Genomic DNA, 26,098 nt, shown 5'->3' on the forward strand with positions numbered 1-26,098 from the left:
CTCACACACATACATATAATTCGCGATCCGTTTGTTCAGGCGAAAGGCTCTTTTTAGGGGGAGGGAGACGCTCCCCCTCCTCGTCACTCCCGCCGGGCGCGGTCAAAGCCTGAAGGTCCGAGAGACGGGACCCGGACTCCCCGCAGGCTCTCCGGCCGCCATCGCTCGCTCTGTCCGGCTTCCTCCGCCTGTTCGGAGCCTCCTCGCAACTCCGACGTCCAGCCCGGTCCTTCTTCTTTACCCAACCTGATATTTCGCGATCTCTTTCCAGCCTCTTCATCACAGAGAAAGTCCCGCGAACCTCTCGAGATCCCGCCTGGTTGCCCCCCCTTCCCATCTCTCGCCTTTGCAGCTCCCTCCAGAGAGAAGGCGGCCCTTAGCTCCCTCTTTCTCCCTGAGAGTCCTAAACTTTCAGGTTCCCCTTCCTGGGCGTCGGAAGACAGAAAAAGGGCCGACACACAGACTTTGAGAGGAGGCTAAAGAGGACACCTCTGGAAGCTCACCGCTGCGGGGCGCGAAGGGCGGGGCGCTGGACAAAAGGGGCGTGGCTTTATTTGGTATATCTTGCCATCCCTCTCTGGATCCAGGTGAACAGCGCACCTGTTTGGAGGGCGATGCGGCCAACACCGGGTCCTCTCCTGCTCCTGGAAGCGGTGCTGGCTGCCTCCTTGCAAGGCTGCTGCTGCGGTGAGTGCCTGGAGGGACTGGCGACCCGGAGGGGAGGAAGCAGAAAGGGGAGGGGGAACTGTACCCTGGGCTGGGTCTTTCTCTTTCCATTTTCATTTTTGAGAAAATTATGAAATCCAGAGTGAAAGGCTATTTAAAAAACTCAAGGTAATGGAGTTTTTAAATGAGTATCTCCTCTATAACCTTAATCATGTACTGTACTTTACTATGTGTACCCACTAAAACCCTCATTGTGTATTGCACAAAATAAATAAATAAAATAATAAATTGGCCCATTCTGTTCAGATGAATCTGCCCAAGTCTTCCCTCCAATCAGCTCCCACCTGATGAGAAAACTTTTGGGAGGATCTTTAAAGAGTGGGGGTCGCTTTTCCTGGGTGTGGAGCAGCCTCTAGGAGCTAGAAGCCTCCTTAGTCTCCCTGTTGGTTTTTCACAAAAGTCTTGAGACCCCTCCCAATTCTCTCCCTCACTCTTTTCTCCTTCCAGCCTCCTCCAGACACTCCCTGTGCTATTCCGGTCTGAAGGTGTCAGAGCCCAGCCAGGGGCTGCCCCAGTTCCTCTCCGTGGTCCACCTGGATGACCAGCCCATCGCTCGCTTTGATCTCCTCAACAGGAAGAGGGTTCCTCTGGTACCCTGGATGGAGGCGCAGGAGGCACAGATCATCGTGGAGCGCGAGAGGCGGTTCAGGGCTGACCTGGAGTGGCTATCAAACCTCAACCACCAGACTGGAGGTGAGCAGTGGCAGGTCTGCCTTCAAGAATTCCTCAAGTCTCCTTCAAGATTCACGGTTGGACACTAGTGGTCACTTTGATTACCCCAAGAAGAGGGAAGCAGTCAAAGAGTAGAAATGGGTGGCTAGAGGTCAGGTGGATGAGAAGACGAGTCCCATTCCAGGAAAGGAAAATATTGCATGACTACTAAGGGCTGCAAGGGGCAAATGCAAAGGGCATTCGTAGCCCTCATGACATCTTTCCCATTACTTTCTGTTACTGGTATTTTATGACTATATTACTTTGTTGTTTGTATGTATGCTGAGATCTGAATCCCTGGACACAAATTCCTTGTGTGTCCAATTGCACATGGCCAATAAAAAATTATGTTCTGTTCCGCTCCATTCAGATTACAGATTAACAGAGTTGGAAGGGACCTTGTAGGTCATTTAGTCCAACCCTCTGCTCAAGCAGGAGATCCCACACTATTTCTGACAAACGGCAGTCCAATCTCTTCTTGAAAGTTCAATTGTCCATGATCGTAACCTCCCCCACCCACTTCCAATTGAAAGACGAGTGCAGATAATATCCATTTTCCTCTGCTGGTGGGATATGGTTCAATCCCTAAACCCTACCATAGTACACCAGACCTCCCCCTTCCTCCATTGTCTCCTAAAGTTTCCCCAAGTTCATGTTCTTTGTATAGATGGCTACTGTCTTTCCCACCTTTATCAGGGTCTTTTCCACTGAGTCGCCTCTTCTCATTTGGTGGCCAAAATAGTTCAGCTTCAGCTGGTGGGTGGGAGATAAACATTGGAATGGCAGCCTTAAGAAGAGAAGAACTCTGGATTATTCCACCCCTTCTGGGTCTCTTTCAGGGCTTCACACCTGGCAGTTGATTTTGTGCTGTGAGCTCCAGGAAGACGGGAACAAAGGAGGGTTTTTCCATTATGGCTACGATGGGAGGGACTTCATCAGCTTCGACAAGGAGACCCTCAGATGGGTGGCAGCTCAGCCCCAGGCCCAGGTGGTCAAGGAGAAGTGGGAGGAGGATTCAAAGTGGTCCCAAGGAAACCAAGCCTTCCTGGAGGAGACCTGCATTGAGATGATGGAGACATATCTGTCCCACCAGAAGAAATCTCTGAAGAAGACAGGTGAGGGACACAATACATCCTTGTTGTCCACTTTTTAAAAACTCCTTCTCCTCCTCCTCAAATTTTTCTGCTCTTCACATCCCTGGCAGAAAGAGATCTGGGCATTTACCAAAAACAATCCACACAAGGACAGTAGGGAAAATAATTTCCAATGACCCCCCCCCCCTTTTGGAAACCAAAGTAGCAAGATATTAAGGCTAATATCCATTTTCATGAGAATGTTTAATTCTCACATCCTGCAATTGATCCCCGCCCCGGTGATTTCCATCAAGAACAATTTGAGCAAATTTGAAGGTAAGGTGTCAAAATAGAATCAAATTCCATTTACAATTACCTTTGTCAGAGTGAGAACTTTACCCAGGTCCATGTGTACCTTTCAAAAGTAAATCTAATGCCCTCATTTTTGAGGGGCCTACAGTTCAGGAGAGGAAAGGGAGGGGGGAGAAGGATGGCCAAATCTCTACCGTTAAACCACCTTGACCGAAAATCTCAAACTCCTGCAAACTCAGGTGTTGCTTTTCCTGCAGAGCCTCCGGTGGGGAAGGTGACCCACAAGATGATTGATGACAGGCTGGAAGTCCTTATCTGCCAGGCCTTTGGCTTCTACCCCAAGGAGATCCAGGCCACCTGGATGAAGGATGGAGAAGTCTGCAAGTATGAGACCCTCGCTAGGAATGTGGCCCCCAACTCAGATGGGACCTATTATGTCTGGCTCAGCATTGAGATCAACCCCAAGGAGAGGGACCGTTTTCAGTGTTACCTGGAGCATGAAGGCTTGAAGGTGCCCCTGGTCTTGGCCTTGAAGGAGGAAACAGGTAAGAGGCTGAGGGGTTTGTTTGTTTGTTTGTGTGTTTGTTTATTTATTTACTTATTTACTTATTTATTTACTTACTTACTTACTTACTTACTTACTTACTTACTTACTTACTTACTTACTTATTTAATTTGTATGCCGCCCCTCTCTGCAGACTTGGGGCGGCTCACAACAGTAGTAGAAAAACAATGTACAATGCAAATCTAATTAAAACTAAAAACCCATAATTTAAAAAACATGCACACAACATACCATACATAAACAATATAGGCCTGGGGAAGTTATCTCAGTTCCCCCATGCCTGACGGCAGAGCTGGGTTTTAAGGAGTTTACGAAAGGCAAGGAGGGTGGAGGCAGTTCTAATCTCAGGGGGGAGCTGGTTCCAGAGGGTCAGGGCCGCCACAGAGAAGGCCCTTCCCCTGGGACCCGCCAAACGACATTCACTAATTTCTCTAGCTGCTTCTCCTCAATTCTGCTGTCCCCTGGGATTGCAGTGTCGATGATCCATACTTTCTTTTTCTCCACAATCAGGATGTCTGGTATGTTTTGCTACAGAATTCGGTCAGTCGGAAGTCCCACAGTAGCTTTGCTTGCTCATTTTCGACCACTTTTTCGAGCTTATGATCCCACTAGTTCTTTGCCACTGGTAAATGGTAGTTCCGGCACAAGTTCCAGTGGATCATCTGTGCCACAGCATCATGTCTATGCTTGTAGTCAATCTGTGCAATCTTTTTGCAGCAGCTGAGTATGTGATTGATTGTTTCATCCGTTTCTTTACAGAGTCTGCACTTTGGATTATTATTATTATTATTATTATTATTATTATTATTATTACTACTACTACTACTACTACTGCTACTACTACTACTACTACTACATCCAAGAAGCTTCTTCAGCTCTGGTTGGGGAATAGAAGGATTTATACTCCTTGCAGACAGTTGGTAATTTGTATTCTTTTAGTGAGTCTTTGAGGCCACTAGGAGGCTTATCTGTGCCATCAGGATCCCCTAAGTAGTGCAAATGAGTGTGGAGCCTTTTTGGCTGCAGAGTGTTTTTCTGCCCTGTGCTTCTTCAATCTTGAAAATAGGCACAGGATGTTGGGGATGAGCCTGTTGTCTGCATCTCAAACTGAAGCATAAATGGTTCCTGTAACCTGCAACTATTTTTGGAAATCCATTCACACTGCCACACCATTCTAAAGGTGTCCATCTTTACTAGTTGACCTGATTTCTTGGCCCAGACTGAAGCTCTTCTTATCTGACTCCCGCCTTGTTTAGTGGCTCTTCCTTCTGCCCTTCGGGGCCATTTGCTCTGTTTTCTTCAACCTTGGAAGGGAGGTGGCTGGCAGGACTTTCTGGAGGCCAATGGTGGTTGAGAAATGCTAGCACTGCTCAGCAGCTCCTCTTTAGGGAACTCAACATCTGTCTAACCAGAACCATGCTTTTTTCTTCTTCTTTAGCTGTAACATGGAAGATTCTTGGGGGAATTGGGGCTGCCGCAGTCTTGGGAGCTGGGATTCTCTTCCTGAACTGTAAGTGAAACCTCCTCTACTGGTTCTACCCCTGCGCCCCCATGTATTTCTGCAATGACTGAACTGGTCTAGATGGCAGAGCCTCCCTGAGAGTTTCATCCAGGGTCCCCACCATAGTTCCCTCTAAGCTGAGCAGTGAGCAATCGCTCACTTAAAAATCATCATCAACTCAGAGTTTTCCAAACCTGCCCAGAAGCCGAGAGGGAAAGAGTGAGAGGGAAGGAGAGAGAGAGGAAGAGAGGAAGAGAGTGAAACAGATAGAAAAAAGAGAGGAAGGAAAAGAGAAAGAAAAAGAATGGGAGTAAGGAAGAGAGAAAGAAAATCAAAATCTAGTTTGAAACTAGCTCAACTATTTAAGTGGCATTTTGATATTGATAGAGTTGCCCTATTATGAGCTCACAGTTATAGACACACAGTGCAGTATTTTATTTTGAAATTCTCTGAGGCAAAACAGGGTGGGTTTTTTCTTTGTTTGTTTGTTTATTTGTTTGTTTATTTGTATGTTTATTTATTATTTCTGTGCCGCCCAGTCCCGAAGGGACTGCCGCTCAGACACTATACTTTTCTGCCCACCCCAAAAAAAAATTAGAGGGAACACTGGTCCCCACAAGACCCTTCCCCACAAAGAGCATTTGGAAGAGGAGTCAGGAAGGAAGTAGAAATTAAGTTGCCCTTTTTGCCATTCTATCCAAATTCTTAGAGGTTTCCTCCTTCCTCTTGGGCCCCAGTGGACTTCCTTCAGAGGAGCAAATACCAGGTGTTCAGGAATCAAAGAACAATCTCATTAATGATCTGGGAAGTGCTAGAAAACCTATAATCCTGTGTCTGAAGAAGATCTATTTGCCATGTCACCTGACAAAGGGAAGCTCTGATGGAAGGGGAGGTCCATGGAGTGAAGGGCCTATCATCATCATCATCATCATCATCATTATTATTATTAATTAGATTTGTATACCACCCCTCTCCGTAGACTTGGGGCGGCTCACAGCATACAATAAGACAATTCATAACAAATCTAATAATTTTAGAAAGCATTAAAAAAAACCATTATTAAACCAGGCATACACACAGACACACCATACATAAATTATATAGGCCCCTGGGGGAGGGAGCGGGACTGCCTCAATTCCCCCATGGCTGATGGGAGAGGTGAGTTTTAAGGAGTTTACGGAAGGCAAGGAGGGTGGGGGCAATTCTAATCTCTGGGGGGAGTTGGTTCCAGAGAGCCGGTGACGCCACAGAGAAGGCTCTTCCCCTGGGTCCCGCCAGACGACATTGTTTAATCGACAGGACCTGAAGAAGGCCAACTCTGTGGGACCTAATCGGTCACTGGGATTCGTGCGGCAGAAGGCAGTCCCGGAGATATTCTGGTCCGGTGCCATGAAGGGCTTTATAGGTCATAACCAACACTTTGAATTGTGACCAGAAATTGATCGGCAACCAATGCAGACTGTGGAGTGTTGGAGTGACATGGGCATACCTGGGGAAGCCCATGATTGCTCTCGCAGCTGCATTCTGCACGATCTGAAGTTTCCGAACAGTTTTCAAGGGTAGTCCCATGTAGAGAGCATTACAGTAGTTGAACCTCAAGGTGATGAGGGCATGAGTGACTGTGAGCAGTGAGTCCCGGTCCAGATAGGGCCGCAACTGGTGCACCAGGCGAACCTGGGCAAACGCCCCCCCTCGCCACAGCCGAAAGATGTTTCTCTAATGTGAGCTGTGGATTGAGGAGGACGCCCAAGTTGCGGACCCTCTTTGAGGGGGTCAGTAATTCCCCCCCCAGGGTTATGGACAGACAGATGGAATTGTCCTTGGGAGGCAGAACCCACAGCCACTCAGTCTTATCCGGGTTGAGTTTGAGTCTGCTTCTGCCCCTGCTTACCATCACACCTGGGGACAGGTAAGAAGAGGGAGGAAAGTCCATGGGGGGAGCTTCTTCTCCTCCTTCTTCTTCTTTGTGTCCTCTTCCTCCTTCCCAGAGCAAGAGAAGGATGTAGGACATGTCTCCTCAATAGAGGTTCATCAACTGTGTCACCGCACTTCCTGGTAATTTTCTCAGCAAGAATTTAGAAGTGTTTTGTCATTTCCTTTTTCCAGGATGGGACTTGCTTGTGATTCTCTGACCCAGCCAGATCCAGCTTAGCCTTCCAAGATCAACCAGAGTTGCAGGTTCTTAGATCTGGATAGGCTACATTTGGGTCAGAAAAGTTGTGACAGTTATATTAAAAACTATTGACTCGGAGTATACATGGAAATACCAGCTGTGCTGTACCAGCAACTAATTTGGTTTGGCATCATTGTTTCAAAATAATTGATGGTGATTCAGGGCAACTTCCTACGGAGGTGTTCAGAAAAAATCCTTCTCCAGCTCAGGCAGGAGTTGTTTCCTATAAAATAAAGTAGCCATCTTCTCTTTTTGCCATCTGTTAGGCCTGTGGAAGAGATGCAGGAAAAATCCTTCTCAGGAAGTGACAACCTTCAATCTTTCAGAAAACAGTCTCTCTCCTCCTATAGAACATGAGATGACAGAGCTTGTCCCAACCTAAAGTAACATCAGAGGTGAGTCTGAATTTTAAGAGACAAAACTCTGGCCTGGGTGGGGTGGGGAGTTAATTTTTTCCAAGCTAATAATGTGGGAATTGTGAGATTCCTGGGGTTCTTCTGGTGGGCTGCTCTGCCACAGAAAACCCAGTTAAGTTCAGCTTCTTTGGCCCATCAGCTCCAAGGAAGGAAGGAGAGAGAGGGAAGGAGAGAGAGACACACACAGAGAGAGGGGGAGGGAGGGAGGGAGGAGCCAGAAGGAGGAGGGGAAACGGGATGGATTTATTTATTTATTTATTAGATTTGTATGCCGCCCCTCTCCGTAGACTCGATTGTTGTCACCTGGAGGGTGGAGATTCTTTGGGCTTTGGGTTTGCATTCAATTCTGGTCACCTTATTTCAAAAAGGACATAGAAATGCTGGAAAAGGTATAGAAGAGAACAACCAAAATGATAAAGGGACTAAAAACCAAGACATATGAAGAGAGATTGCCGGAACTGAACATGGATAGTCCAGCGAAAAGAAGAGCCAAGGGGGACATGATAGCAGTATACAGGTACTTGAGGGGTTGCCACAGAGAGGAGGGAGTCATACTATGTTCCAGAGCACCAGTGCACCAGACCAGGAGCAACGGATGGAAGTTGACCAAGGAGAGATTCAACCTGGAAATAAGGAAGAATTTTCTGACGGTGAGAGTAATCAATCAATGGAATGGCTTGCCAGCGGAGGTTGTGAATGCCCCAACACTCGACATATTCAAGAAGAGTTTGGAGTACCATCTGAGTGAGGTGGTGAAAGATTCCTGCTTGAGCAGGGGGTTGGACTAGATGACTTGCAAGGTCCCTTTCAAATGAATGAATGAATGAATGAATGAATGAATGAATGAATGAATGAATGAATGAATGAATGAATGAATGAATGAGAAGGGCGGTGACCTGATGGGATATCCAAGATTCCCGGGAAATTCCAGGTGGCAGCAGCCTGGGCATGGAGGCGGAAGCTGCAAAGAGATGCTGAAATTGCAGCATCAGATAAAAAGGGAAAAGGCGCCGGGCTGGGCATTGGAGTTGCGAGGAGACTCCAAGCAGAGTACCTTCAGGCTTTGGCCGCGCCCAGCGAGAATGATGGGGAGAGAGGGTTCCTTCCTCCCACTGAAAGAGCCTTTCGCTTGAACAAATGGATAGAGAACTTTTTTTACAGGAGACAGTTGGGAGGTTGAAGTGGTTGAGTAAATAGAGCGGGAAGAAGTTCATAAATCATGGAGCTGCTTTGCAAGGGGCAGGAGAAACTATTGTTGAAATATCTTTATCAGTATTAAACCGGAGAGGGCAATTTTTGTATATCTGTCGTTTCCTTTAATGCAGAGTTTTTTGTTTCATTTTGTCATTTTCCCCTTTTTAATTTTGTATTTAACTTTCAAAGAAATAAATTAGAAAAACCCACATCAATGAATCTTTCACTGGCATGGATGGGACTCAATATTTCCTCTTGTAAGAAAGAAACGGGGATTTTCCTCCCCATTCACATTCCCCTTGGAGAACAAAAGGGCAGGTCCCAAGAATATTTTTTCCTTCCCACAAGATGGAAAGAGATCTGATTCTTCAAGCAGGAGACAAGCCCGATCTGGTTTAGATTCCTGTCCCAGGCCATGCCTGTCAGAGGCTGCTGCATTGGCCTGGGGGAGGGAAAGGAATTCCACTTACCTTCGCCATGTGTTTGCATGGCACAGGTCCCCTTATGCAAAATTCACTGCCGTGCATGCTAAGAAAGTGGTTTCAGCCCAAAACACAGCTGATGAACTGCTCGGATGTGCTTGGGGGAAGAAATTGAGCCGAGTTGGCACAGCAGGCAGAGTGCTGTACTGCAGGCCACTGAAGCTGACTATAGATCTGGAGGTCAGCGGTTCAGATCTCAACACCAGCTTAAAGTTGACTCAGCCTCCCATCCTTCCGAGGTGGGTAAAATGAGGACCCGGATTGTGGGAGCAATAGGCTGGCTCTGTTAAAACGTGTTATTGCTAACATGTTGTAAGCCGCCCTGAGTCTAAGGAGAAGGGTGGCATAAAAATCAAATCAAATCAAATCATAAATGTCTGTATTAACCCAAGGAGGAGTGGGTCAGCTTTTTTGAAAGCAGAGGAGTGAAGCCACCCAAAGAGGAAAAAACCACCAAAAATTAAAAAAAATGGCAGCACGCACGGACCAGCAAACAGAACCTGATCCCTGATGCCACCTTCATGGCAGCAGCAGGTCGCTAATGGTTCCGTTGATGTGGTCCAGGAACCCAGGAGGAACCAAACGCTGGTCTGGGCACATCCTGGGAGGGTAAAGTTCACCCTGTGCCCTAGAAGCTCATTTCTCAGCTCAGCCTTCCTCACAGGGTTGTCATGTGGAAAAAGGGGAAGAACTGCTTTTTAGTAAGGAGATCTAGCAAAATGGTGGTGGTGGTATTGGAGTGGGTTCTGTGATGGAGTGTTTGGGGGGAAACCCAGGCCTCTAGGAAGAGGCTGTGTCCCCTTAGGGAACATGGAACTGCTCTATAAAGGGCTTTGGAAGGAAATTGCCCATCCTACACTCAGAGGACGCCCATGGTTTCTTTCCAAGGTCCAGTGGAGCGTTTGAGATCTCTTTTATTTATTTATTTATTTATTTATTTATTTATTTCATTCATTCATTCATTCATTTATTATTTATTTATTTATTAATCAAATTTGTATGCCCCCCCTCTCCGCAGACTCGGGGCGGCTAACAACAGTAATAAAACACTATAAACAAATCTGATATTTAAGTTAATTTTAAAAAGAAACCCCAATTTAAGAGACCAATCATACAGACAGACATATCATGCATATTTTTTTTTAAATAAGCCATGAGGAAGGGAAAGTGTCAATTCCCCCATGCCTGACGACAGAGGTGGGTTTTAAGGAGCTTACGAAAGGCAAGGAGGGTGGGGGCAACTCTGATATCTGGGGGGAGTTGGCTCCAGAGGGACGGAGCCGCCACAGAGAAGGCTCTTCCCAGGTCCTGCCAAATGACATTGTTTAGTCGACGGGATTCGGAGAAGGCCAACTCTGTGGGACCTAATCGGTCGCTGGGATTCGTGCGGCAGAAGGCGGTCCCTGAGATAATCTGTTCCGATGCCATGAAGGGCTTTATAGGTCATAACCAACACTTTGAATTGTGACCGGAAATTGATCGGCAACCAATGCAGACTGCGGAGTGTTGGTGTTCCACGCTTTTGTTCCACGCTTGCTGGTTTGCACACCTGGCATTTCTCCTTCATGCTTCCAGGAAGGGTAAGGAGACACCCCTTTCTGGGCACCTGGGAGCCAGGATAGTATTAGGCTAGCAGCCTCAAGAACAGCCCTGGCTGGCAGCCTAAGCATCTGGGGATCTTCCAGCCCAAGAACCTCTGTTCCTGCTTCTTTTTCTCAAGCCTCACAACTGTGTGATAAGCAGTAATTCAGCTTTGCATGATGTGCCCTTTGTGTTGTACACCAGTGCAAAATATTTCATCCACCCACATAGCCGTCACTACTTCATCTGCCACACACCCCTCCCGTCAAGGACTGTTTCTTCATATAGGGACTCTCTGCAATTTAATTTCAGGAGAAGCAACAAGACCTTGTGAAAAATCTGTATCGGACTGAGCTGAGAGCCTTCCCTGAACTGGAAACCTTGAGATCCAAGTGAGCCTCTCCCAGCCTGGATGGGAGATTGTGGTTTTGGGGCAATAAATGGAAAGAAGCAACTGAACGGAGGAGGGAAGCAGTAATGGAAAGAGCAGAAGAGGGAAAGAGAGGAGAGGGTCCAATAAGAAAAGAAGGACTCATAGAAACATAGAAGACTGACGGCAGAAAAAGACCTCATGGTCCATCTAGTCTGACCTTATACTATTTCCTGTATTTTATCTTAGCATGGATATAGTATGTTTATCCCAGGCATGTTTAAATTCAGTTACTGTGGATTTACCAACCACGTCTGCTGGAAGTTTGTTCCAAGGATCTACTACTCTTTCAGTGAAATAATATTTTCTCACGTTGCTTCTGATCTTTCCCCCAACTAACCTCAGATTGTGTCCCCTTGTTCTTATGTTCACTTTCCTATTAAAATCACTTCCCTCCTGAACCTTATTTAACCCTTAAACATATTTAAATGTTTTGATCATGTCCCCCCCTTTTCCTTCTGTCCTCCAGAATATACAGATTGAGTTCATTAAGTCTTTCCTGATACGTTTTATGCTTAAGACCTTCCACCATTCTTGTAGCCCGTCTTTGGACCCGTTCAATTTTGTCAATATCTTTTTGTAGGTGAGGTCTCCAGAACTGGACACAGTATTCCAAATGTGGTCTCACCAGCATTCTATATAGCGGGATCACAATCTCCCTCTTCCTGCTTGTTATACCTCTAGCTATGCAGCCAAGCATCCTACTTGCTTTTCCTACTGCCCGACCACACTGCTCACCCATTTTGAGACTGTCAGAAATCACTATCCCTAAATCCTTCTCTTCTGAAATTTTTGTTAACACAGAACTGCCAATACAATACTCAGAGGATTCCTTTTCCCCAAGTGCATTATTTTACATTTGGAAACATTAAACTGCAGTTTCCATTGCTTTGACCATTTATCTGCTAAGTCATTTACCATATTTTTTATGAGCCGCCCCGAGTCTGCGGAGAGGGGCGGCATACAAATCTAAATAATAAATAAATAAATAAATAAATAAATAAATAAATAAATAAATAAAATATTACAGATGCCTCCAGGAATATCAACCCTATTGCACACTTTAGAGTCATCGGCAAATAGGCAAACCTTCCTTACCAAACCTTCCCCTATGTCACTCACAAACATATTAAAAAGAATAGGACCCAGAACATACTTTTGTGGCACACCGCTTGTAACCAGGCTCTGCTCAGAATACTCACCATTAACAACAACCCTCTGATGTCTACGCTTCAGCCAGCTGCAAATCCACTGAACTATCCAGGGATTAAGTCCAATCTTCACTAATTTATCAATCAGCTCTTTATGTGGAACCGTTATCAAAGGCTTTGCTGAAGTCCAGATAGGCAATATCCACGGCACCACCTTGATCCAACACCTTTGTGACATAGTCAAATAAATCAATGAGATTAGTCTGACATGATTTGCCTTCAGTAAAGCCACGCTGGTTTGGGTCCAATAAGTTATTGTTGTTTAGGTGATTTATCCTCTTTTTGAGTAGAGTCTCCATCATTTTAACTATAACTGATGTAAAGCTAACTGGCCTGTAGTTACCAGCTTCTTCTCTATTGCCCTTCTTGTGGATAGGCACAACACTGGCCATTCTCCAATCCTCAGGAACATCTCCTGTTAACAGGGATTGGTTAAACCAGTGCTTCCCAACCGTGGCAACTTGAAGATATTTGGACTTCAACTCCCAGAATTCCCCAGCCAGCATCCGCTGGCTGGGGAATTCTGGGAGTTGAAGTCCAAATATCTTCAACTTGCCAATGGTTGGGAAACACTGGTTTATTGGGTGGGTGGGTGGGAGGGAGGAAGGAAGGAAGGAAGGAAGGACAGATAGATAGATACAGTAGATAGATAGTTGCCAAGGTTTGGAAAAACTGGGTTAAACAAATCAGTCAGGGGTGTAGCAATGACAGATCTGAGTTCTTTAAGAACTCTAGAGTGGATGCCATCTGGACCCATTGTCTGGACCCATTGACTCACTTGAAGGCTCTTACGGCAACTCATTAAACCCCTTAAAAGCAGAGTTGTCACAACTAACATTCCCATTATCAGCTCACAGAATCCTTTCATGAAATACAATCTTAACCGTCCAGAGTCCTTGGAGAAAATTGCAAAGAAAAATGCACCAGGAAGCTACAACCAGCTTCCATCAAAAAGACGTCGGGGGCGGGGCGGTTTTTGGAAGGAGCATCGCAAGACGAACTGGCAAGAAGGGCGCTTACACACAAAGCGTTATCATATCGGCTGCCAGCCAACCTTGCTGCTGGCCAAGGGCAGCGTCTGTCTGGGAGCCCGCTCCCCCTTCCTGGGCGCCAAAACACAACCAAGCGGCGGAGTCAGACCGTCGGAAGCGATTAAAAACCTTCAGCCCTGAAGCAAATCTGTCGTCGGAGAGTCTGTCGTGAAAGGAAGGCGAGGCTCCGCCCATCCGGCCGGGCGCCGCCATTTTACCCTGTGCGCGTACGCAAAGCACGTTCTGGCTCTGGAGCTCAAGGGGCGGGGCGAAGGGAGATGGGGCTTTCCTTGGCGGCTTCTTTGAAATACTGTAATCGCGACGGCTGCGGTTTGAGGTGAAACGCGTGGATGTAAAAGGCCAGGTAACTGGGGGGCGATGTATCTCGAACAGGCGCCCCTCTTGCTCCTGGGAGCGGTGCTGGGCGTCTTCGTGTGGCCGGGCTGCTGCGGTGAGTTTCTGTTGTTTTGCATTTATATACAGATATGAGGGATAGAATCAAGATCATCCCTTAGACCAGGAGTGGCAATTAATTTTGCCAGGGGGCCGCATTAGAAATTGGGATGGTTTTAGAAGGCCGGACTAATATAATTAACTCAGTTCTACCCAATACTGTATATTATTGGGTAGAACTGAGTTAATTATATTATAATTATAAATTATAATTATAAATTATATATTTATAATTATAAATTATAATTACATATTATATTATATATATTATATTATATATTTCTCCTTTCTTTCTTCTTTCCTTCCTTCCTCCATTTCTCCTTCCTTCCTTCTTCCCTCCCTCCATTTCTCCTCCCTCCCTCCCTCCATTCTTCCTTCCTTCCTTCCTTGTTCCCTCCATTTCTCCTTCTTTCCTTCCTCTCCACTTCTCTTTCCCTCCCTCTCTTTCCCTTTTCTTTCTTTCTCTCTCTCTCTGTCGCAAATGCCCAAAGAAGGTTAAGCCAACTTACGCGAAAGGTGGAGAGGGCGAGGTGAGAGCTCCGTTGTAGGCACTCAGCCGAGCAACAGGCAGGCACGACACAACCGTCTTTTTCCCCTTGCAAGGGGCAAGGCCGTCCGACTCCACCGCACGGTGTTTGGAAACGGTGCACGGTGTTTGGATATTGCCTGGATTTTCATAGGTGGCAAGGCCATCTGACTCCACCTGCACAGGGTTTGGAAACGGTGTGCGGTGTTTGGATTTTGCAGGTGGTGAGGCTGTCCGATTCTACCATGTAGCATTTGGATTTTGCCAGCGCACGCAGGCTGGACCGGCCTCCGCGGGCCAGTCACAGACAGTGGGCGGGCTGCATGCTGCCCCCAGGTTGCCACTTGCCCAGGTCTGCCTTAGACTATCCACAGTTGACCTCTCCAGATTCCTAAGAGGTCAGTAAGGGGCGTACATAAGCGCACTAGAGTGCCTTCCATCCCGATTACATAAGTGGTATTACACACTCGTTCAACTTGCACATTTTCAGCAGAATGTTAAAGGTATTTGTTGGCATGGGTGCCAAGATAAAGGAGTGTTCATGCATATGCTATGGGAATGCCCAGTAGTGCAGAATTTTTGGCAAAAATGAAAGAGGATATTAATAGGAAATTAAATATAAGATGGATAATTGCCAAGGAAATGGCAGTATTAGTTAAAAGTAATGAGATGGGAGAATTCAGAGAAATAAAACAAGTAGCAATAGGAAGCGCTCAGGCGGTAATAGTCTTAGGTTGGAAGGACGCGACAAAATGGACAATGCAAAACTGGTATAGGTACATGGTGGACCACATTCAATTTGAGATTATGGACAAAAGGATGAATTTGACTAATGAAACTGAATTGCGACAACTGACGGGGCAATGGGATAAGGTAAGATGATATATGGCGAGTAGGACCCGAGACCAAGCTATAAGAAACAAGTTGGAATCACTTTATAATATGTAAATAAATATTTCGCTCTTGGGTTAAAACAATTTATATAAGAAACACCCCCAATTGGTGGTGGGGTACGAATGTTTGTCTGGTGGTGGGCACAATCACTCAGCGGTTATGTGTGTTTCTCTTATATTATAAAATTCAATAAAAATATATATATAAAAAGAGTGCCTTCCATCCCCTGTCCTATAGTCTCTCCTATATCTCATATTTCTTCTCTACTATGTCCTCTATAACCTTCATTGTGTATTGTGTATTGGACAAAATAAATAAATAAAAATAAATAAAATAAAGATCACGTGAAGTGTTAATACCACTTTATAAGGCCTTGGTAAGGTCACACTTGGAATACTGCATTCAGTTTTGGTCACCACAATGCAAAAAGGATGTTGAGACTAGAAAAAGTGCAGAGAAGAGCCACAAAGATGATTAGGGGCCTGGAGGCTAAAACATATAAAGAACGGTTGCAGGAACTGGGCATGGCTAGTTTAATGAAAAGGACCAGGGGAGACGTGATGGCAGTCTTCCAGTATCAAAGATTTCCACAATGAAGGAGTCAACCTATTCTCCAAAGCAGTGATTTTCAACCTTTTTTGAGCCGCGGCACATTTTTTACATTTACAAAATCCTGGGGCACACCACCAACCAAAATGACACAAATTAAATAAATAAATAAATAAATAAATACATACATACATACATACATACATACATACATACATACATACATACATACATAACCCCCTCGTATATACAATCCCATGTAACATCCCCTTATAAATACAGTCAATCATCAATCATCCCTACTCAAATTTATATCTCATTTCTGGGTACTTCTCCTGTCTTTCCCCCTTTTCTCTCTCATGTTTGTCATTTCTCTCTCTTCCTCCCTTTTTCCCCTCATTCCTTTTCCCTCTCACTTCTCCTCTTTTTCCATCCCTGTCTCTCTCCCCCCCTTATGTGTGTGTGTGTGTATACACACTGGAACCATTTCCAAAACCAGTTGAGGGCTGGGGTTTTTTCTCTTTTATTCTTTTCAAAAAGAGGTGTGGGCTGGGGGGCATTTCTTATTATTTGGGTGCTTTTTACCATATGCTTCAAGAATCACCCCTCTCTCTCTCTTTTGTTTCTCTCTCCTCTCATTCTCTGCCTCAATCATTTCTCCTTTTTTCTCCCCTTTTTGTTCTCATTTCTCTCTCTCCTTTCCTCTCCCTATCTGTCTCTCTTGCTTTCTCTCTCTCTTGCTATCTCTTTTTCTCTTATTTTCTCTCTCTCTCTCTCTCTCTTGTTCTCTCTTATTTTCTTTCTCTCTCTCTTGTTCTTTCTCTCTCTCTCTCTTTCTCTCTCCCTCCCTCTTTCTCTCTTTTTCTCACTTTCTCTCTTGTTTTCTCTCTCTCGCTTTCCCTCTCTCTCTTGTTTTCTTTCTCACACTCTTTCTCTCTCTTGTTCTCTCTCTTGCTATTTCTTTCTCTCCCCCCTTTCTCTCTCTCTCTTTCTCACTTTCTCTCTATCTTGCTGTCTGTTGCTGTCACTCACTCTCGTTCTCTCACCGTTCTTCTCAGCGGAGGCCAGCGAAGGTGATATTCAATGTCGGGAGCGCGCGGGCGGTTGCACGTGCTCCCTACCCCCCTGCTAGCCGCTCGGAATATTCAAAATAAGAAAAGCCTTCACCGGCTAAGGTTTTTCTTATTTTGAATATTCCGAGCGGCTAGCAGGGGGGTAGGGAGCGCGCGCAACCGCCCGCGCGCTCCCGACATTGAATATTACCTTCGCTGGCCTCCGCTGAGAATGGAGAGAGAACGAGAGTTGGGCCATTTTTTGTCTCCTGCGTTCCGGGTGCAGGAGGAGCCACGCCGAAAGGCAGGAGACAGCAGAGGAGGAGAGGGGGGCGGGCGGGGGGCAGCGCCGAAAGGCCGAGGGGGCCGGAGGCACCGTGGGGAGGCAGGGGCGGCCGCGGCTCCCTTCCCTTCTGCTGCCGGCGCCTCCCCGCCCCCGCCCCCCCCCCCGCGGGCTGGAAGGGAGATGAGGAGCGCGCTTTCGGGGAAGCGACGGTGCTTTGGGGAAGCGACGAGAAGCCATGGGCGCGAGGGGGGCCGACTTTCAAAGCAACCTTTGCCGGCCTCCCGTGGGAGGGTGCCAATAGCAGCGGCGGGGGGGGGCAATAGCGGGGGGGGGCGAACCGCCTCGCGGCACACCTGACCATGTCTCGCGGCACACTAGTGTGCCGCGGCACACCGGTTGAAAAACACTGCTCCAAAGGTTAGAGGGTAGAACAAGAAGCAATAGGTGGAAACTAAACAAGGAGAGAAGTAACTTAAAACTCAGGAGAAATTTCCTGACAGTCAGAACGCTTGACCAGTAGAACAGCTTGCCTCCAGAAGTTGTGAATGCCCCAACACTGGAAATGTTTAAGCAAATGTTGTGTAACCGTTGAGTTTGAATCAACTGTGTGCTCCTGTATTGTTGCGGATGAAGCTGAAGTATTCATTGACATGTAGGACATTGTGGTAGATGATTTTATGAACTACCTTTAGATCAGATCAAAGGCGACGTAGCTCTAAGCTACCTAAGCCCAAACTTTCAAGTCTGGTGGAATAAGGTCTTCTGCTGGGCTGCCAGAGGGGCAGGGCTCCCTATTTTGGATCTCCACACCCATTAGAAAACCAGGTCACCCTGAAAGGCCCCCAAGGACTGAAGAGGGGCTGGGATGCCTCTCTGGGGAGTAGCCAGGTCTCTTAACTCCAAAACGAAGCTCCAGTCCAGATCAATCTTCCATTGCTGGTGAGACTTCCTGCGCTTGGCAAGGAAGAGCCAAAAAGAGCCGGGGTGGCGCAGCAGGTAGAGTGCTGTACTGCAGGCCACTGAAGCTGACTGTAGATCTGCAGGTCAGCGGTTCAAATCTCATCACCGGCTCAAGGTTGACTCAGCCTTCCATCCTTCCGAGGTGGGTAAAATGAGGACCTGGATTGTGGGGGCAATAGGTTGGCTCTGTTAAAAAGTGCTATTGCTAACATGTTGTAAGCCGCCCTTGAGTCTAAGGAGAAGGGCGGCATAAAAATGGAAGGAAGGAAGGAAGGAAGGAAGGAAGGAAGGAAGGAAGGAAGGAAGGAAGGAAGGTTGTGTTCAGCATCAGGCACACAAGCAGTTGTATTTTCAGGGAAACCCTGTAGCACTGATGAAGTAACCTAGTTCAGATAATGAAACATTTTCAAGAAAACAACTCAGCTCAGAGAGCACCAAGGATCCCTCAGTCCATCCTCACATTGTACCATCTCTGCAGAACATCTTTCCTGAGACATCTCCGTAGGTACCCAAGGTTTTACAGCAGTGATGGGGAACCTATGGCACGGGTGCCACAGGTGGCACGTGGAGCCATATCTACTGGCACGGGAGCTGTTGCCCAAGCTCAGTTCCAACGTGCATGTGTGTGCTGGCCAGCTGATTTTTGGCTTTCACAGAGGTTCTGGGAGGGTATTTTTGGCTGCCAGAGAGCCTCTGAAGGGTTGGGGAAGGGGCATATTTACCCTCCCCCAGCTCCAGGGCAGCCTTTGGAGCTTGAGGAGGGTGAAACACGAGCCTACTGGGGCCACCAGAAGTTGGGGAACAGGCCGTTTCTGGCCTTCAGAGGGCCTCCAGATGGCGGGGGAAGCTGTTTTTGCCCTCTCCAGCCATTGAATTATGGGTATGGGCAGTCGCGCATGCACAAAAACCTGCATGCACACTCTTTCGGCATCTCACTGTTTTAGAGAGAAGGAAGGAAGTAGTTTTAATAGGAAAGTGAACACAAAAAAAGGGGGGGCACAATTTGAGATTAGTTGGGGGAAAGACCAGAAGCAACGTGAGAAAATATTATTTTACTGAAAGAGTAGTAGGTCCTTGGAACAAATTTTCAGCAGACGTGGTTGATAAATCCACAGTCACTGAATTTAAACATGCCTGGGATAAACATAGATCCATCCTAAGAAATAGTATAAGGAAATAGTATAAGGGCAGACTAGATGGACTATGAGATCTTTTTCTGCCATCAATCTTCTATGTTTTTAGAGTATTGTGGATTTTTCTAACTAGGGAGTTCGTTCCAAATAAGAGAGGGAGTGGGTTCCATCCTTCCAAGGTGGGTAAAATGAAAACCCAGATTTTTGGGGGCAATATCTAAGTGCCAAAGCCCACTGCAACAACATCGCCAAGAAGACCTCAAGATTTGTTAATCTAATCCTACGTAGCTTCTGCTCTGGAAATCTCATACTACTTACCAGAGCTTACAAAACTTTCGCCAGACCCATCCTAAAATACAGCTCATTTGTTTGGAACCCATACCACATTTCTGACATTAACACCCTCAAAAATGTCCAAAGATACTTCACCAGAAGATACTTCACTTCACCAGAAGATACTTCACTGCTCTACCCGAAACAGAATTCCCTAAGAAACTAGACTTACACTCCTGGGTCTTGAAAGCTTAGAACTACGATCCCTGAAATATGATATATATATTGTTTTTTATTACTGTTGTGAGCCGCCCCGAGTTTTCGGAGAGGGGCGGCATACAAATCTAATAAATTAATATTATTAATTATTATCTAAGTATTGCCCACAAGATCATATGCTGCAATGTCCTGCCTATCAAAGACTATTTCAGCTTCAACCACAAGAACACAAGAGCACACAACAGATTCAAGCTTAATATTAACCGCTCCAAACTTGACTGTAAAAAATATGATTTTAGTAATCAATTTGTTGAAGCATGGAACTCATTACCGGACTCTGTAGTATCATCCCCTAACCCCCAACCCCCTTAGACTATCCATGGTTGACCTCTCCAGATTCCTAAGAGGTCAGTAAGGGGCGTACATAAGCGTACTAGAGTGCATTCCGTCCCCTGTCCTATAGTCTCTCTTATATCTTGTATTTCTTCTTTACTATATCCTCTATAACATTCATTGTGTATTATTGTGTATTGGACAAAATAAAATAAAATAAATAAATAAATAATGCTGACTCTGTAAACCGCTCCCAAATCTCCTCCTTCCCCACCTTGCTCTTTCCAGGTTCCTCCTCCCATTCATTATACATTTTCTACACATTGTTCATGAACTCCAGCCAAGACAGGGCCCAATATATTGCAGTGGTATATGTAGATGACCAGCTAGCAGCACGTTTTGACACCACCACCAGAAGAATGTTGCCTCAAGTGGCCTGGCTCCATAATGTGAAGGAGGAGGACTCTCATTTTTGGAACACGACATCTCAGATAGTGAACAGCATGGAGCTGAAGTTCAGGAATGATCTCCACTTCTTGCACAACAACTCCATCAGAGGTAAAGTGCAAAGGCGGGGGTTGGGGGGGGACCATGAATACTCGACCATCCCAGGTTACCCTTCCTCTCCAAGAGGAGTTTGGATGAGTAGGAAATAGTGGCAAAGAAAATGGGCTTGTGCTTATCCCAATCAAAATAGAATAGAATAGAATAGAATTTTATTGGCCAAGTGTGATTGGACACACAAGGAATTTGTCTTGGTGCATATGCTCTCAACGTACATAAAATAAAATATACATTTGTCAAGAATCATGTGGTACAACACTTAATGATTGTCATAGGGGTCAAATAAGCAATGAAGAAGCAATATTAATAAACATCTTAGGATATAAGCAACAAGTTACAGTCAATATGGGAGGAAATGGGTGATAGGAATGATGAGAAAAACAAGTAGAATAGAAGTGCAGATTTAGTAGAAAGTCTGACAGTGTTGAGGGAATTATTTGTTTAGTAGAGTGATGGCGTTCGGGAAAAAACTGTTCTTGTGTCTAGTTGTTTTGGTGTGCAGTGCTCTGTAGCGACGTTTTGAGGGTAGGAGTTGAAACAATTTGTGTCCAGGATGTGAGGGGTCAGTAAATATTTTACCCGCCCTCTTTTTGACTCGTGCAGTATACAGGTCCTCAATGGAAGGCAGATTGGCAGCAATTGTTTTTTATATTATATTATATTTATATTATATTACTGTATATTAAAAAACGGCTTTCCCTATTTTTCACATGAATGCGAAAGACTGAATTAAGGGGTGCCCTTTATATGGTGAAAGTCAAATGGACAAAATTAAGGACAACATTGAGGGTTTTTTTAAAAAAAAAATCAATAAATCGGAAGTTAACTTTCTGAAATTATCTATCTATCTATCATCTATCTCAGTGATTTTCAACCTTTTTTGAGCTGCGGCACATTTTTTACATATACAAAATCATGGGGCACATTGAGCAGGGGTGGGGGTGGCTAAAAAAAGTTTGGACAAAAAAAAATTTCCTCCCTCTTCCTCCCTTTCGCTCTATTTCTCTCCCTCTTTCTCTCTCTTCCTTCCTTCCCCTCTCTATCCATCCCTCTTTCTTTCTCTCTCTCTCCCTTCCTTCCTTCCTCTCTTTTTTGCTTTCTTTCTATCTCTCCCTCCTTCCCTGCCTCTTTCTCTCTCTCTTGCTTTCTTTCTCTTGCTTTATCTCTCTCTCTCTTTCTTTCTTTCTTTCTTGCTTTCTCTTTCTCTCTTGCTTTCTCTCTCTCTTTTTCTCTCTTGCTTTCTTTCTTTCTCTTTCTCTCTCTTTCTCTCTCTTGCTTTCTTTCTCCATCTCTCTTGCTTTCTTTCTCTCTCTTTCTCTCTCTTTCTTTCTTTCTTTCTCTTTCTCTCTCTCTTTCTCTCTCTCTTGCTTTCTTTCTCCCTCTCTCTTGCTTTCTTTCTCTCTCTCTCTCTCTTTCTCTCTCTTGCTGAGCTTCGCGGCACACCTGACCATGTCTCGCGGCACACTAATGTGCCACAGCACACTGGTTGAAAAACACTGATCTATCTATCTATCTATCTATCTATCTATCTATCTATCTATCATCTATCTATCTATCTATCTATTATCTATCATCTATCTATCATCTATCATCTATCTATCTCTCTGTCTATCTCTCTCTCTCTATCTATCTATCATCTATCTATTATCTATCATCTATCTATCTCTCTGTCTATCTCTATCTATCTATCTATCATCTATCTATCTATTATCTATCATCTATCTATCTCTCTATCATCTATCTATCATCTATCATCTCTCTATCTCTCTATCTCTATCTATCATCTATCTATCTATTATCTATCATCTCTCTATCTCTCTCTGTCTCTCTCTCTCTCTCTATCTATCTCTCTATCTCTATCTATCTCTCTATCTATCTATCTATCTATCTATCTATCTATCTATCTATCTATCTATCTATCTATCTAATCTATCTAGACTTCTATGCTGCTCAATCCCGAAGGACTCAGGGTGACTTACAACAATATAAATTACAAAAAAAACCCAATAAAAAACAGTAAAAAAATACAATACAAAAAATACAAAATAAAGGATTATCCTTTCTTATAAGGTACACATTAGTTGTCCCATAGGTATTTTTTTCCCCTGATCCTGCTTTTTTCCACCAACAGACAGTTGGGCTCTCTTCCTCCTACCCCACCCCTATTACTGATCCTTAAGCATAAAACGTATCAGGAAAGACTTAATGAACTCAATCTGTATAGCCTGGAGGACAGAAGGGAAAGGGGGGACATGATCGAGAGATTTAAATATGTTAAAAGGTGGAAGTATTTTTAATAGGAATAGGATTTCTGACAGTCTCAAAATGGGTGAACAGTGTGGTCAGGCAGTAGGGAAAGCAAGAAGAATGCTTGGCTGCATAGCTAGAGGTATAACAAGCAGGAAGAGGGAGATTGTGATCCCGCTATATACAGCGCTGGTGAGACCACATTTGGAATACTGTGTTCAGTTCTGGAGACCTCACCTACAAAAAGATATTGACAAAATTGAACGGGTCCAAAGACGGGCTACAAGAATGGTGGAAGGTCTTAAGCATAAAACGTATCAGGAAAGATTTAATGAACTCAATCTGTATAGTCTGGAGAACAGAAGGGAAAGGGGGGACATGATCGAAACATTTAAATATGTTAAAGGGTTAAATAAGGTCCAGGAGGGAAGTGCTTTTAATAGGAAAGTGAACACAAGAACAAGGGGGCACAATCTGAGGTTAGTTGGGGGAAAGATCAGAAGCAACGTGAGAAAATATCTTACTGAAAAAAGTAGTAGATGCTTGGAACAAACTTCCAGCAGATGTGGTTGGTAAATCCACAGTCACTGAATTTAAACATGCCTGGGATAAGCATATATCCATGCTAAGATAAAATATAAGGGTAGACTAGATGGACCATGAGGTCTTTTTCTGCCATCAATCTTTTATGTTTCTATGTTTCTGTGAAAAGGATAATAGTTATAATAAAAGTATAATAAGAGTCAAAAATAGGGACATGGATGTGATCTCCCTAGGGTGTTTTTTTCAAGAGGCAACTGGACTTTCTTGTTTTTCTTTGAAAATGTTTCGCCTCCTATCCAAGAAGGTTCTTCATTTGTGACTGAGTGGTGGAGGTTTGTCTGTGTCCTCAGGGTCATCTGAGTAGTGCAAAAGTGCGTGGAGCTTTTCTGGGACTACTGAAAGGACTGTGTTGCGGAGCTGCACTTTTCTGCAGTCAGAAACCTCCCCATTCATTTGCACTGCTCAGATGATCCTGAGGATGCAGACAAACCTCCAAGTGGCCTCAATGACTCTCTAAAAGACTACAAATGACCAGCTGAGTTTTAAATTGTTTTTAACCATTGGATTTGTATTGTTCTGTTGTTGTGAGCCGCCCCGAGTCTTCGGAGAGGGGCGGCATACAAATCTAATAGATAGATAGATAGATAGATAGATAGATAGATAGATAGATAGATAGATATTCCTTTCCCCCCAGGCCTATACAAGTTATGCATGGTATATTTGTGTGTATGTTTTGCTTTTTAATAAGGGGTTTTTAGTGACTTTTAATTATTAGATTTGTTATACATTATTTTTATTATTGCTGTGAGCCGCCCTGAGTCTGTGGAGAGGGGCGGCATACAAATCTAATAAATAATAATAATAATAATAATAATAATAATAATAATAAATAATAATAGAGAGAGATAGAGAGAGAGAGAGGGATAGATAGATAGAGAGAGAGAGAGAGAGATGATAGATAATAGATAGATAGATGATAGATAGATAGATAGATAGAGAGAGAGAGATGATAGATGATAGATAGATAATAGATAGATAGATAGATAGATAGATATAGTAGATAGATAGATAGATATAGTAGATAGATAGATAGATAGATATAGTAGATAGATAGATAGATAGATAGATAGATAAATAGATAGATAGATAGATAGATATAGTAGATAGATAGATAGATAGATAGATAGATAGATAGATAGATAGATAGATAGATAGATAGATAGATAGATAGATAGATAGATGATAGATAGATAGATATAGTAGATAGATAGATAGATAGATAGATAGATAGATAGATAGATAGATAGATAGATAGATAGATAGATAGATAGATGTCACATTTCAGCCCTGTGCCCATTTTCTCAACAGGGTTCCACAGCTGGCAGAACGTGTTGGGCTGCAAGCTGAGTGACAAAGGCCAGAAGCAGGGCATTTGCCAGTATGGCTATGATGGGGAAGACTTCATCAGCTTGGATCAGAAGACTGTCTCCTGGATCACACACAGTGTCCCCGCTCAAAAAATCAAGAGGCGGTTGAAAAATATGACTTTGCTCGCCCATAGAATGAATCACTGCTTGGAAAACGATTGCATTGAGCTCCTCCGGAAGTGTGTCACGTATGGAAAGGATTCCCTTCTGAGGAAAGGTGAGGCTGGAAGGAGGGAGCCAAGGGTTGACGATGGCGCAGGATAGTTGTTCTGGCCTGTCAGCTGCTGGTCCTTCCAGCAGCCAAATCGGATTAGGAGGCGGTGTGGGAATCAGGGCCAGCATCAAGGCAACTGGAAACTTTTGGGGGTGGGGAATGGAGCTGTCAGAGACAGAGGAAGAGCCTGGGTTGTCCATCAGCTCTCAGATGGAGAGTCAACAGTCCCCGGATCTGGAGGTGGTAGATGAGGAAGAGGAGGAACAGCTGGGTCCTGTGCCTGAGGTGTGGATACATAGAGGGCAGATGAGAGGTGGGAAAGTAGAAATCTATGAGCCAATCCTTGATATGGAATAGCCATCACTGCTAGCAAAGCCCCACTCTAGCTTTGGGGATAAAAGATAGAGGGCGGAGATAATAACAACAACAGCAGCAACAACAACAACAACTATTATTATTATTATTATTATTATTATTATTATTAATAACGGAGACTCTGGCATAAGCCCGTGAAAGTGGTCCCAGTGGTACTTGGCATGCTGGGCGCAGTGCCAAAGGATCTCAGCGGACATTTGAAAATGAATTGGAATTGATAAAATCTCCACCTGTCAATTGCAAAAGGCCGCTTTACTGGGATCGGCAAACATAATTCGCCGTTACATCACGCAGCCCTAGGTGCTTGGGAAGCGCCCGACTGGTGATGAAATACGAAATCCAGCATAGTGATCTCGTTTGCTGTGTTGTACTGACATAATAATAATAATAATAATAATAATAATAATAATAATAATAATGTATTAGATTTATTTATTTATTTATTTATTCAATTTTTATGCTGCCCTTCTCCTTAGACTCAGGGCAGCTTACAACATGTTAGCAATAGCACTTCTTAACAGAGCCAGCCTATTGCCCCCACAATCCGGGTCCTCATTTGACCGACCTCAGAAGGATGGAAGGCTGAGTCAACCTTGAGCCGGTGGTGATATTTGAACCCCTGATCTACAGATCTACAGTCAGCT

The 26,098-nt window shown here is 44.7% G+C and overlaps 2 protein-coding genes across 2 annotated transcripts in view; both read left to right on the forward strand.

Moving 5' to 3' along the window:
- The first annotated feature begins 1,015 nt into the window (after positions 1-1,015).
- LOC139158320 (major histocompatibility complex class I-related gene protein-like) lies at positions 1,016-8,879 on the forward strand. Its single transcript, XM_070735623.1, has 6 exons — positions 1,016-1,419; positions 2,277-2,552; positions 3,080-3,367; positions 4,826-4,897; positions 7,328-7,456; positions 7,846-8,879. The coding sequence occupies exons 1-5, from the start codon at positions 1,326-1,328 to the stop codon at positions 7,441-7,443; spliced, it is 846 nt and encodes a 281-aa protein (XP_070591724.1). The 5' UTR covers positions 1,016-1,325; the 3' UTR covers positions 7,444-7,456; positions 7,846-8,879.
- Positions 8,880-13,816: 4,937 nt separating this feature from the next.
- LOC139159682 (major histocompatibility complex class I-related gene protein-like) overlaps positions 13,817-26,098 on the forward strand; it is a 32,092-nt gene continuing 19,810 nt past the window's right edge. Inside the window, exons 1-3 of the mRNA XM_070737008.1 lie at positions 13,817-13,857; positions 20,373-20,642; positions 24,807-25,082. Coding sequence (XP_070593109.1) covers positions 20,414-20,642; positions 24,807-25,082 — 505 coding nt within the window. The 5' untranslated portion in view covers positions 13,817-13,857; positions 20,373-20,413. The remainder of the gene's footprint in view (positions 13,858-20,372; positions 20,643-24,806; positions 25,083-26,098) is intronic.

The sequence above is a fragment of the Erythrolamprus reginae genome, chromosome 2 (genome assembly GCF_031021105.1).
Source record: "Erythrolamprus reginae isolate rEryReg1 chromosome 2, rEryReg1.hap1, whole genome shotgun sequence".
Lineage (NCBI taxonomy): Eukaryota > Metazoa > Chordata > Lepidosauria > Squamata > Dipsadidae > Erythrolamprus > Erythrolamprus reginae.

Excerpts from the sequence above, each read along its gene's own strand:
- LOC139158320 (XM_070735623.1), top strand. The coding sequence starts at position 1,326 with ATGGAGGCGCAGGAGGCACAGATCATCGTGGAGCGCGAGAGGCGGTTC. Across the intron at positions 3,368-4,825 it reads GGCCTTGAAGGAGGAAACAG|CTGTAACATGGAAGATTCTT; the intron begins GTAAGAGGCTGA and ends CTTCTTCTTTAG. Across the intron at positions 4,898-7,327 it reads TGGGATTCTCTTCCTGAACT|GCCTGTGGAAGAGATGCAGG; the intron begins GTAAGTGAAACC and ends GCCATCTGTTAG.